The sequence below is a fragment of the Coenobita brevimanus genome, chromosome 82, assembly GCF_032717465.1.
Source record: "Coenobita brevimanus isolate Jiangsu-jjx chromosome 82, ASM3271746v2, whole genome shotgun sequence".
NCBI classification, from domain to species: Eukaryota; Metazoa; Arthropoda; class Malacostraca; order Decapoda; family Coenobitidae; genus Coenobita; species Coenobita brevimanus.
This window is the reverse complement of record NC_137035.1, coordinates 20,086,336-20,099,780: the sequence shown is the minus strand read 5'-3', so window position 1 is coordinate 20,099,780 and position 13,445 is coordinate 20,086,336. Positions and strand designations below refer to the sequence as shown.

At 39.5% G+C, this 13,445-nt stretch overlaps 1 protein-coding gene across 1 annotated transcript in view; it reads left to right on the top strand.

Moving 5' to 3' along the window:
* Positions 1–470: 470 nt before the first annotated feature.
* Positions 471–13,445, top strand: part of Abca3 (ATP binding cassette subfamily A member 3) — a 45,178-nt gene continuing 32,203 nt past the window's right edge. Inside the window, exons 1-11 of the mRNA XM_080279968.1 lie at positions 471–563; positions 720–862; positions 2,808–3,028; positions 3,203–3,298; positions 3,613–3,761; positions 4,772–4,919; positions 5,967–6,050; positions 7,005–7,171; positions 8,417–8,535; positions 9,822–9,946; positions 11,476–11,831. Of these exons, the coding sequence (XP_080136094.1) occupies positions 486–563; positions 720–862; positions 2,808–3,028; positions 3,203–3,298; positions 3,613–3,761; positions 4,772–4,919; positions 5,967–6,050; positions 7,005–7,171; positions 8,417–8,535; positions 9,822–9,946; positions 11,476–11,831 (1,686 nt within the window). The 5' untranslated portion in view covers positions 471–485. The remainder of the gene's footprint in view (positions 564–719; positions 863–2,807; positions 3,029–3,202; positions 3,299–3,612; positions 3,762–4,771; positions 4,920–5,966; positions 6,051–7,004; positions 7,172–8,416; positions 8,536–9,821; positions 9,947–11,475; positions 11,832–13,445) is intronic.

The window sequence follows — 13,445 nt, the reverse complement described above, 5'->3', positions numbered from 1 at the left end:
GCATCTGTGACTTACTACTGTTCCTCTCATTCTCCATCTGTGATTTCATTGTTTTGTCACTTGACTGAAGTCATTTATACAATCCATACATTCCTGTTGTCTTTTTTTTTATTTTATTTCCCATTCATAGTCTGTCCGTTATAATCAAAATTTATAGCTTCTCACCTGGGATTTTTTTTTTTTTTTTTTTTTTTTTTTTTTTTTAATAGCCAAGCACTCATTATACTTTTCTTGTTATGATTGCTATCATATTCTGTATGTAGCCTTGACTTGTCACTTCTTCCTACCCCCCAGCCACTCCTGTTCAGATGGTATTGCATACATAAACATTTAACCATCATCATTGTTTACTTAATTTGTTGTTAAACCCATTATACCTAGTAATTCATCACTTTTTTTTTTTTTCATTTATTTTCATAATTCCTTGATCTTTGAGTCCTCATACTGTGTATTACTCTCAACAGGGGTGGGTGGGTCAGAGGAGTATGGGAAGGACAGTGAGTGACCTGCGGAAGTTCTGGCTCCTCCTCTGGAAGAACTGGACACTACAAAAGCGCAGGAAGGTACGGCTTTCTTTCACTGTAAACTTAGAGTATTTTGCTCAGTCAGACTCTCAGCCTCAGCATATACTGTATATAAAGAATCTTATTATAACAGAAAATATGTTTTAAAATACAGTTTGTTTGCAGCTTCTAATCCAGTGGACTCCTTTTGAACAGATCCAGACAGTGCTGGAAGTTGTGGTGCCAGTGATATTTTGTGTGCTGCTGGTGGTGATCAGAGACCTTGCACCATATGCTGAGTTCCCCAGCCCCACACACTACCAACCCTTCTCAGTGTCCTCTCTACCTGCCAACCTCACGTTAGTTGTTATCAGTAGTTTGTCTGCCTGTACTTGGCACTTGGAGATTGTCATCCACCTTTACTTGTTGGAGATCTTTTTTCTATTGTAGCTTACTTCCTGTGTCTTAGTGGAAGAATAAGATAATATGATACACTGCTGTACATCCTTTCCACAGCTTTTCCTTGTGACTAGCACCCTATGATATTTTAGTGGCAGTCTCTTGATATAGGTCTATTCAGGGTAGAGTAATGGTGGTGTTATGCTAAGTTAAGGTGAAGCACATATAGTTTGAGTTACAGAAGATATAAGTAGATGTAGGTTGTTGTGGTTGCTGATGTTGACTCAGTCTCATCCGGACATGAATCCAGTGGTTTGTAGGAACCAGCCATTTCAGCTAGGTACTTCTAAAGATTGTTTTGAGAAGTTAAAATGAAGTATTGTCCATGTTGTGAAAATAAGGTTGGTTGATGTGTTGTAGTGAGGGTCTGCATTACAGTGAACGCATTGCGGATTGTGTGGTGTGTGTGTGTGTGTGTGTGTGTGTGTGTGTGTGTGTGTGTGTGTCACTGCTGCAGCAGAGAGATATAATGGCCACATTGTGGTTTGGCTAGGTGAACTTGTCTCTCTAGGAAGAGCAGGTGTGCGTGAAGCAAATGTATAAAGAAAAATGCAAAAAAAAAGAAAAATGTGCATATAATTAGGCCTTTGAGGTGAAGCCATGATTCCAGGGGCTGGAGTGGTGTGTAAGGTCCATTTCACTGGGCATGCTGTTGATACAGGGAAGTTTCTCAGTCTTTTGAGCTCATTCTTCCTTTGTTTTCTTGACCTTGTTTCACCCCATCCTTAGGTGAAAACAAGGGTCGCAATGATGATTTTGGCCTTCATTTTCTTTAATCCTACCTCACTTTATCTTTGTGAGAAAATGAGAATGATGGTGATTAGGAATAAATCTTAATGTGTCCCATTGGATTTGCTTGCATTAGTATTGATTATTTTTTTTGTATTTCTAGTGGAATCCCACATTAAGGCTCTGAAGCTATCTATCTATCTATCTATCTATTGCCAGACGCCTCAATCCCGTTTGGGGTGGCCACAAACAAATTGCCTCCAAGTTGCCCTGTCCCCCGGCATTTCACTGCCCTGCTCCCAACTCACACCCCCCTCTCTCATATACCTCTCCACCCCATCCCTCCATCTCATCCTCGGCCTCCCCCTCCCTCTTCCCCCCTCCACCTCACTCACATACACTCTCTTCGTCAGTCTTTCACCCTGCTTCATATTCTTAGACTTTAGTGACTTTAGCATTGCCCTGAAACTTCTGTGTCTGTGTAGTACTTTTGTACCTGTTTTGAATATTGATGAGGATGACAGTGTGCAGTAAGTCCTCATTATTTATTGCCTTATTTTTTGCTGTGTTTTTGCTCTTAAATCCACAGTAAATTGCATAAATGAATGCTTAGTATTACTCCATTGCAAACTGTAATGCTGATTTATCAACTTCTCACAATTTACAGTGCTGGATGTATGAGAAAAGTTGTCAGATTTTAAACCACATCCTAGACATACAATTAGGCCTTGCTGTATTCAGCTTAAGTGTTCACATTCCTATATTAATACTTTCTACAGCATAGAGATATTGCCAGCTAAATTTACATTGAATATTATACAGTGTTGGATAAGGACACCTTCATGTGGTGGCACCAATTTGACTGGGCATTGGATCGGCCTAGTTATACAAACATCCCTCAGTCCTCTCCCAATACCCCAAAAGGAGGATACTGGGTTGCAGAAGAAAGACAGCTTCAGCCTGCAGTTCACAATGTTCACATTAAGATGAGCCTGGAATTAAAACTACAGTACTACTACTCCTACAGTATATTGTACAGCATAATTAAATATGAAATAATCTCCAACTTAAATACAGCTCCCAACCTATCATGTCATAACTTCCCCCCACACACAGACCAGACAGTGGAGGTGGATTTTTTGAGGAAATTGCTAATGATCTCTTTGGGGGCTCTGGCAACCGCCGACGGAGATGGCTCAGTCCTGGTGGTGCCTCCCCACACCCACCCCGCACACTACCCCAGCCACGACCTATCTCCCCTCCACCTCCACTCAGTGGGAAGAAGTTGCCAAAACGCAGAAAGAAGAGATTTATAGACTTATTTGGTGATCTCTTTGGTGAGTAACTGTTTTCCCTATATACTTTCTGTTCACTTTACCCTGTTATACTGTACCTGTCATATGGTAGTCAGAAGACTCACCACTGGGAAGTAATTCAAGTGAGGGACCTGTATTATTCTTTAGTTTCTATAGAAATGTGTACAACACAGAATGGTATTTCTGTCATCACAGGAGATGCCCTCTGGCCGTTGGCATACGCCCCCAACACCACAGCAGTACGCAGGCTGATGACCATTGTTGCTTATAGGCTTGATGTGGATGAGGAAGGTAAGATTGGAAATTCAGCTGAGCTCCTGGAATGTCTTATATTTAATTGTGAATATATTGTTGAAATGGTGAAAATTATGTATGGTGCATATGAATCAAGTGTATGCTTACAAAGTTTGCATCATATAATTCACTTAATGATTTTGTTACTTGGCATCCCTCTAACAGGACAGTACGTTGGATGCCTACTTGTGTATGTCTCTGAATGTTGGCAACAGAAGTAATACAAACTGTTCTGTTCTTTGTAAATGCAACTTGGAATTATAAATGCTCTAATGATGTATTGCTTTACTTCTCTTCCAACCCCTCTTTAGGGTATGGCTTTGCAACAGAAGAAGAATTAGTGAAGCGTCTAACAACTCTTACAAAGGTAGACAATGTAGACGAAGTGGAAGACATCTTGGGTGGAGTTGTTTTCACCAATGACTTCCCAAAAGATGATGAGTTGCCTGAGAAATTATCAGTAAGTTTAAACACTCATTAGTGGTAGGTGGGGGCACTCACCATCCACTCACACGATGTAGTGCTGCTCTCGGGTGCCCGCCCTTTCCGCTCTTCCTTCCTTCACTCCATCCTTCCTCTTCTGTCTTTCATTCCTTCATTCTCTTCTGTTCCTTCTGTCTGCGGGTGACTGAACACAGAGTGACAGGCCAGATGGTTTCCTCTACACCAGGAAGCCTTTAAATAAGCTGGATGGTAATCATATAACCAAATTATAGTGACTGGTGGTTTAACGGGGAATTAAGGCGTTCCAGTCGAATTGAGCTGGTGCAGGTTTATATCTAAGGGGTGGTTGGGATTTATTGCTCACGTAATGTGACTCAGGGATGAGGTAGGCTGGTCACTCTCATCTTAAATGTCGGGACCAACTTGCCTATCCCGGGGCTCCTATGCCCCTCATGGGGCAACACTGGTTTAGATGATGAATGAATGAATAAACACCCATGTGTAATTTCTGTGTAATGAGTCAAAATTAACAAGTACGTGTACATATATAATGCTATAACGTTCTGTGTTTCTTCACTTTTATGATATTTCGCTGGTAGTGCCACTTTGGTACATCTTTAATTATCTTGTACTACACCCATCATGCCATTGCACTGGGGAAGGTGGTGGTCAGGTGGTTAGTGATCTAATGTTCACACATTTTCATATATCAGTGTAGAGACCACAGCCTTGTCATACTATGAATTCTTTACTTCCATTTTCACTTCGCTATCCCTTGTCACCATCCTCAGTGTACATGCACTCCTCCTTCCCTGCTGTACCCCTTCTCACACTTCATCCTCTAAGCTCCCATCTCTGTTCACCACACTGCCTAGGTATTGGAAGGTGTTCATGTTCTCCATTTCTTGACCATTCAGCCTAACCAAGCACTCAGTGATATCATTCCTCTTAAAAAGTATAATTTTACACTTCATGGCATTCTCTTTAGTATTTTAATTCTAACACTACTCAACTTCCTACCAACAGTACAAGATTCGCTTGAAGGGATCCCAGCGTGCTGGCAGTAAGCGAAATCCATTCATGCCACCACCTCAGTGGTACACCGAGGTATCTTACCCGTTGTTCCAAGTGCCGGGGCCAAGAGCAAAGAATATGAACCATGGAGGTAGACCTGGTGAGTAAAAGGAGCAGATGGATGAACAGGATTTATTACATTAGTTATCTGTGATTTTTTTCCAGTTTTGATTCAGGTCTACATAATCAGATGAATGTGTCAGAATATTGTATATCCAGTTCTGGCTTTAGTGTGGAGTGGCCTTAATCCTCATTTCAGTTTCATTTTGTTGACTGTGGTACTTACCCCGACCACTGAGCATTGCAGTACAGTACAGTATTAATTATAGATTTGGCTTAAAATCAAAGCACAACAGAATTCTCATTTGCACCAGTTTTCAACAAAGCATTTGATAAGTCATTACCATTACATGGCTGACCAAAAAATTATCGTATAGCTTCATATCATTCAGGAACAGTACAAACATCTAGCATAGAAAGATATGTATTTATTGTTTGTTTGTTTGTTTTTTTAAATAAGGTACAGACATTTAAATGACATAAAGTAGTAGCAAATTTTGCTCAGAGTTATTCTTTTATGAGTTTCATTACAGTATAATATATATATATATATATATATTTTTTTAATGCAAACCAAAGGCTAGAAACTTACAATGAAAAAACAAACAAGCTCTACAGGATAGTATATAAATACCAGTCATTTAAAACCCTTTTGAATGTTCTTATGCCTCATCTTACATCATGAAATTATTAGATCTGAGAGTTTACAAATGAAGTACACACACCAGATATTTACATATCACATATGAACAGATGAAAATCAGTGATTACCCTGGATCTCAGCCACATTTTATAGGTCAGTTCTTAGCAGTAAGACCACATTATTAAGCTGATGCCTCATTAAGTTTAACAGTTGACTGATATCCCAAGGATGACCTTCACTCATGTAGTTTTTTAATTGGTGTCAGTTAATATTCCCAGCATCTTAATATTGGAGGCTGGGATATTACCCAGGTATAGTACCTATATTTCTGTTCATTGTTAGGGCTGTTTAAATTAATGCAGTATTTTGCACAATTTCATGAAGCACATAGACAGCAAAGCATAGACTGATGAGAGGTTAATACTGATCTAAATCTCTCCCCAGGTTACTATGATGAAGGGTTCTTAGCCATCCAGTATGCAGTTGATATGGCTGTAGCAGAGTATTTCACTGGTGATAACCCTCGCAGTGAGTGTTATATTGTACATGTACACTATGGTACCTTTGTCAGAATATTTACAGCATTTCCACTTTCATCTGTCATTATCCTCACATTGTTTTGCCCTTTTCACATAACCCCTACTGTCTGGTAACAGATTTTTTACTTTATTCTTGTAATCTCCAAATTTGTGTTTATATTATTTATTTATTTATTTTTTTTTTGGGGGGGGGCTTAAAAGACATCTCTTTTTTATGTGAATGGGAGAGATAAAGGTTACATTTAATCCAAACTTTTTGAAAAGTAACTCCTAACATGAATAAAAGTTTCAGGAGATATCAAGAATTTAAAAAAAAAAAAAAAAGGAAAACAAATACATCACCACATTGTAGGGGTAAATTTATCACATATCATCCAGACACCTGCCAGTATCTTAGCAGAGCTTATAAATAAGCAAAGGCCAGCAGTAATTACAGTAATGATGTCATGCTGTGTTTGTGCTAAATGCTGTACAGCATTTTCTCATTATAAGAGGCTTTATTTGGTGTTCCCCATTTCAGCTGGTATGTCTGTAGTAAGTAACATATTACTTATCAAATTCCTATTGCTACCTATGAAACTGATTTTTTTTCTGCAGCATTTACAATATCATTTATAAATATGGAAAAGGTTGTGATAGTTTAGAACAAAGCCCTGACATAACAAGGGCCACTCACACAGCAGCTACAAAAATAAGCCGGTAGGAATGATGTACAGTACTGTACTGTACTCACTTTACTCTGACTTGGCCTAAAATTGCCATCTTTCCATTTTGAAGGAATAGCTACTGTAGAAAGCATGCTGTAGTGTTGTTTTATTCTGCCTTGAGGTATGTGCCATAAGCTGCAAAAGGACAAAAATCTGGTCTACCCTAAGATGAAACAAGTGTAGTTAGCCTCTTCAGCTGACAAAACTGCAGGCCTTTGTCTGTGTGTTCCTTACAGTACGCTATCCCCTGGAGATGCAGCGGATGCCTTACCCAGCATTCATCGATGACAAATACCTTGTAGCACTCCAGGCTTGGCTTCCATTTGTCCTTCTTCTGTCATATATCTACCCTGCTATCAACATCGTCAAGAGTGTTGTCTATGAGAAAGAGAAAAAACTAAAGGTAAACATACTGGCAGTTGCTGTCTTGTGGGTGATGGGTCTGCTTGGCCGGACAGACTGGGATTATTGTACTGCTACTACTATTACATCAGTAATATAATGTGAAGAAAATATATACTCGAATGGCAAGGTGACTCTGTGAAAAGTAAGTTATGGAATTGATGAGATTAGGGAATTGATGGGTAATTGAGTTTTATTGATGAGATTACTACACTGTATAAGGAGAAGAAGGTGACAACGGTTTGGCACTACATGTTCAACTTAACATTTAATGGATTGACTATCTGGCAGGTGTAGGTGAGTTGCATATATGTATGAAGAAAACAGAGAGCATTAAATTTGTGAGGTACATCCAGGATTCCAAAGGTTTGAATGATGTGTGAAGGATTGTCTGTCCCACTTCGCTGGTCCTGCTGTTGATAGTTCTTCCACTTTCTTAGTTTCTTCTGCCTTGTTTGTGGATCATACCTCACCCCATCCTTAGTTGGGAGAAGAGGCCGTGATGATGATGATGAGGGGGAGGAGGATGGGGATGATGATGATGATGATGCATCTGTAAGGAAAATGATTTTAAAAAAGTGCAGGTGGTTATGACTGAAATAGAGCCAGGATTTTGAAGACATGAATGATATGTGAATAATTACTTGGTCCATTCACTTGGCATGCAGTTGATAGTTTTGTTACTTTTGTCATTACTCTTTCCTTGTTTCTGAATCCAACCCCATCACATGTTTACTTGGGAATGATAAAATGGTGGGTAAGTTACCAAGTGAAACTATCAGTTAGTTCCTAATTATTATCTTAACCCTTTTTCATGTATCCACATGAAGTGGATAAATGTAGAGTAATATTCTTATTACCTCTTTGGGACATGAATCAAAGGTGAAAGAAAGTTACAGTTCCTTTCTTTCCATTTTGTGCTGTAGGAAACGGTTGGTCGCAGTCACAAGTTCCTTTTTGAATCATGAGGTTACAGTATCCTTTTACCTCTCCAGGGAAATTTATTGAAGCCTCCTCACTTTATGTATATTATTTGTTTAAATATGTTTATCATATGTAGATAATATACTTTCTTCTGTATTATTTGGAAAATAAAAAGTTAAGTTGGTTGAGAAAAATAAGAGTGTGTTCAGAGGGAGTTTTATCGGGCTAGAATGGTGGAGGTTGTTGATAATAATAATAATTTTGCTTTAATAAGTATTAGGCAGTATTGGTAACACTAGATCTCACTGTCTTACCTAAACAGGAGTCAATGAAGATGATGGGTTTAAAGAATTGGCTTCATTGGTCCGCATGGTTCATAAAATCCTTCATGTTCCTGGCCACATCCACTGGTATTATCACCATCCTCCTCTGTACACATTGGTAAGTTTAGGCAAGGCTTTTGTAGTGATTTCCCCACTGTATTCAAGAAAATAGAAATTATCTTCAATTGTAGTTTTATGTCTGTTTTCATTGTAGCATGGGTTAGATGGATTCACCTGATATCACTTCTCCACTTTGCTGTGTTTTGTGCCAGCATTCAAGGAATACCGTTGGATCTAAGGTCAGTAGCCTCTACATCATCCCAGGTCTTCCTTGATTTACCTCTCCATCAATGGCCAAGTACCTCAATACTTCTATGCCTTCTCACGCAGCTCCCCTAGTCCATCATCTCAGCATGTGTAAACCAGTCGTTCATCTTTTTACTTCCTTTCTGATGTTTTCTACTTCTCAGCTCTTCTGAGGATATACCCGTTATAATGTAGTTTGCATTACTGTACACATTCATTGGATCATGCTCTTGTCATTTCATTCCAGCTTTATTACAGTACTGTATACTATTTTCTTTACTCATCCATATATTGATATTTAAGAGGACTGTTTTAGTAGAGGACTGCTCGTAAATTAAATGTAATTCTGTATTAATATTTGTGTAGATAAGTGATGAGGTAGTCAGATGATTGGTACCAACTATTTACTTGACCCCTTTTGCACAGCGAGGAAGGAGCTTTGTGGTACTTGGCAAAGTACCCATACTGAATAATGATTATACCCTACAGGTATCAGATATGTGCTTGATTACGCTGTGTTGCAGTTGCTGTGTCTGCTGGCCCAGGCATGACTTAGGTTAAGCAACAACAACATCAGCTATATTACTAGTTTAATCCCTAACTACCAAGATTTGTCTGGTGCAATACCTGAAAAAAATACCCAGGTGCACTAATTGCAGCAAAATGATTATGTTATTGAAGCTTTTTGACCACTTGGATATTTCAGAGTTGAACAAAATTGCTTGTTGTTAGTCTGAATAAAAGACTTAAGTGTACCAATCACAGCTAGAAGATTGAATATTTAAAGTTACAGTATTTGAATTTCTCACAGATGAACAAAACAATACAGTTTTATCCTGAACATGGTACCCAAGTGCACAAACTGTAACGGTGGTCTAACTGGAAACACACTCAGTCAACAGCCAATTGATGTTGGGTTCAGTTCCTGGGCCATCCATGAGACCTTTGAGCAGGGTTTGCTTGCACCAAGGACAAAAACAGGGACTTGAATTTGTGAAGTGACTCGTGTGTTGTAGTCTTAGGAAATATCGTTTTGTTTGGTGCTTCTAAGTCATGCACTGCATCCAAAGGGTTTAATTATTTATTCACCCCCACCAGGCATGGGTCTGGGAGTCTAGCCGTGCTGAGTGAATCTGACCCTTCTCTGGTCCTGGTGTTCCTTCTCCTCTACACTGCCTGTGCCATTGCATTCTGCTTCTTCCTGTCTACACTGTTCTCCAAAGGTCAGCTTACTTTCCTTTCCTTAGCGTTTATTATTATTATTATTATCTATCTATCTATTGCCAGACGCCACAATCCCGCACGGGGTGGCCATTTGACTCTGAGTTATTTGTTTTACAGGGAGGGGCACTAACCCTCCACCAACCCACTTGACACGTAGGGAACACGTATGGTGTGGTTATATGGTTACCACCCAGCATTGTAAATGGTTTCTTGGCTTACAGGAAACCATTTGGCTTGTCACTCAATGTAAAGCCACCTGTAACGGAAAGAAAAGCAATGTTATAATTATTTATTATATTATTATTATCAGTCATCTCAAACTGAGTACAAGAAATCTTAAGTATGTTGCTTTTAAATGCTATTTTTTTGCTCTTAAATCCACAGTTACTGTTTATACAGGAAAATTACCAATTACATTACATTGATACCTGTGAGGCTAATATGCCATTTTCCCCAGTTTATGTTTCCATTTGTGGTAGGTGAGGGTGCTCACCATCCACTCACTCGATGTAGTGCTGCTCTCAGGCGTCTGACCTTTCCTCTCGTCCCTCCTTTCCTTCCTTCTTCTTCTGTCTTTCTTTACTTCATTCTTTCCTCGTCCTTCTGCCTACGGGTGACTTTACACTCCCTCTTTTGTCTTTCTTTCTTTCTTTCAGTCTTTTCTGTTCCTTCTGCCTATGGGTGACTCTACACTGATTGACGAGCCTAATGGTTTACTGTACTCCAGGAAACCATTTACGACGCTGGGTGGTAACCATGTAACCAGATTATGGCTCCTGGTTGTTTAGTGGGTAATTGCGGCACTCCAATCGGATTGAGACGGTGAAGGTTTATATCCAAGGAGTGGTTGGGGATATTGCTCACTTAATGCCACCCAGGGATGGGTGAGGCTGGTCACTCTCATCTTAAATGTCAGGACCAGCTTACCTAGCCCCGGGCTCCTACGCTCCTCACGGGGCAACATAGGATTGGATGATAGATAGATGATAGAATATGTTTGCAGTAGCGTGGAAAAAGTTTAGATATTGTATTTTTGAACACTTTATTGACATATAATGGAAAAGTTTGGGTATTGTATTTTTGAACTCTTTATTGACATGTAAGATCTTACTATTCCCGAATCCCTTCAGTTCAGTAACCCTTCTAAGATTAATAAAACTGCATGATATCATTAATTAGCTAAAAATGTCACTGGACTGAAGGAATTATGTTGTTTATCTAAAGTCCATCATGGAAATGTAATATTATCATCAGTCATAAGTAAAACATGTATCTGACCCCTTCACTATGATGATATGCTATTTTACTACAGGTTTAATCTTGCAGCCCTGGGACAGTTTTAAATAGGCAAACTGTAAAATGATGTCTAAGAGTGAAGGGTTATTGAAGGATATGTCTATTATCCCCAGTTTGAAAAATCTTCCCAAAGCTAATTAAGCTCAGATAAAGGTGATAAGAGTAATTAAGAAAAGTAACGGTAATCAGTTTTGAGCAAATAAACCCAATCAGTATTTTTGTGTTTGTCCAGCCAACAGTGCAGCAGCGGTGACATTCCTAATTTGGTTCTTCACCTACGTGCCATACATGATTCTGCGGCCCCGCTACTCCACCCTCACCCAGACCAACAAACTGGTTCTGTGCCTCCTCCCCAACACTGCCATGAGCTTAGGCTGTCAGCTCACATCAATGTTTGAAGGAGTCGGCTCAGGCATACAGTGGAAGTTGTTGGCAGATGGCGTGTCCCCAGATGACCCCTTCACCTTGGGTCATGTGTTTGGCATGTTGTTGCTGGATACGCTGATTTTTGCACTCTTGACTTGGTATATTGAGGGAGTCTGGCCGGGAGATTTTGGGGTACCTCTGCCATGGTATTTTCCTTTTAAAGTAAGTAATGTTATTATTTTTTGCAGTTGTGTAGTACAGTATCACATATTTATAGTTTCAGTATTATACATTCTTTGTTGACATCTGTTTGCTACTGTTGTTGTTACTTTTGCTATGATTACTTTTGTAAATGCCACATGACAGTTTATCCTTGCATAGGAAAGTAGCTTTGGATAAAGGAACTGTTAAGCTCTTGAAATAACAGATATGTAATCAGGTTTTATATTTTACAGAATGCTTCCTCTCCATATTTGGAGGCACTCTAGGGATGAGGCATTCAACTATTTTCTGACAGCATCCAAGCCTTTTAAATTTTGGCACAGAATCATTTCTTATTTATGGATCTGAGATGATGGTTTGTTGCTGATTGTTTTCAGTTAAAATGTCCCACAAAGCATTGTGACAAGGTTTTTCAGTGTGTTGTTTGTTTATTGAAAGTGAGAATTTTATGATGTTTGCACATTTCCTGTATGGAGTGTATCAGGATTCTGCTCTTAGTGGTGGTTTGCTGAGGTCACACATTCACATCTTCTTGTCCATGTTTAACCTTTATATTTTGTGTGCTGATTTGGGGTCCTTCTCAGTACCTTGGCTCAACCAAGACTGACCAGTTGTAAGGTTCTAGACTGTTACAGTGGGGCCTCAAGCTAGTTTTTTTTTTTTTTTTTTTTTTTTTTTTTTTTTTTATGTGACCGACTCTGGGCATAGGCTTCACAGCCTGCTTTCAAGGCCCAGTAGTCCTCCTACATACCGCACACCTCCACATGTCACCACTTCAGTGCTAACACCCATCATCCATACTGAATACATGCTAGGGCTGTCTCATACAGGACTGGTGTATTGGTATTAGCGGGGGTATTTTTACGACATGTCGGCGGGCCTTCTGGTAGATCAGTAAAGTCTGATTTTTTATGAAATACAAATCCTTAAGCTGTTCCCTGCCCCAGCGGGATTTGAACCCGGGTCCGTCAGGACTGCAGGCCAACTCTCTACCAATTGAGCCAGTTGGAACAGTTTTGCTTGTATATGACAAGGGTTTGGCACCCCTGTTTTTTTCCTGGTGATGTTGTAGTCATTGGATTAACTCTAGCTGATAGGTAATATGAAGTGTGGATGTTTATGATTGTGAGATGGAGTCATGATTCTGGGGGCTTCGATGATGAGTGAAAGAGTGTGTGGTTCATTTAATTCAGCAGATTTTTTATAGTGGTTCTTCTGTTACGTTTTAACTTGCTCCCTGGGCCCTATCTCTCCATGCTTAGGTGGCAAAAGAGGTCTGGATGATGATGAACATGATGGATGGTGTTCATGATGAATAGGAGGAGGAGGCAAAAATGTAACTCTTCCCTCAGAGGTTTTGTCAGGTTCATGGATAAGTCGTGCCTTGATAATACTTTTTCATCAGGAATCCTTTTTTCTGCTAAGTGATTGAAAGTACTGTATTGTTCAAGACCTCCTACATCCAGCATGGAATACATAGTTTTGAGGCACAACACAATGTTAGCCATGAAGCAGAGGGTTTTATTCTAAAATACACCAGTTTTGCAAACCTAATTCCATGTTTTTCACATGCTGTATGAGAATTTAGACACCTGTTGTTAGTTTGGCCTTGCC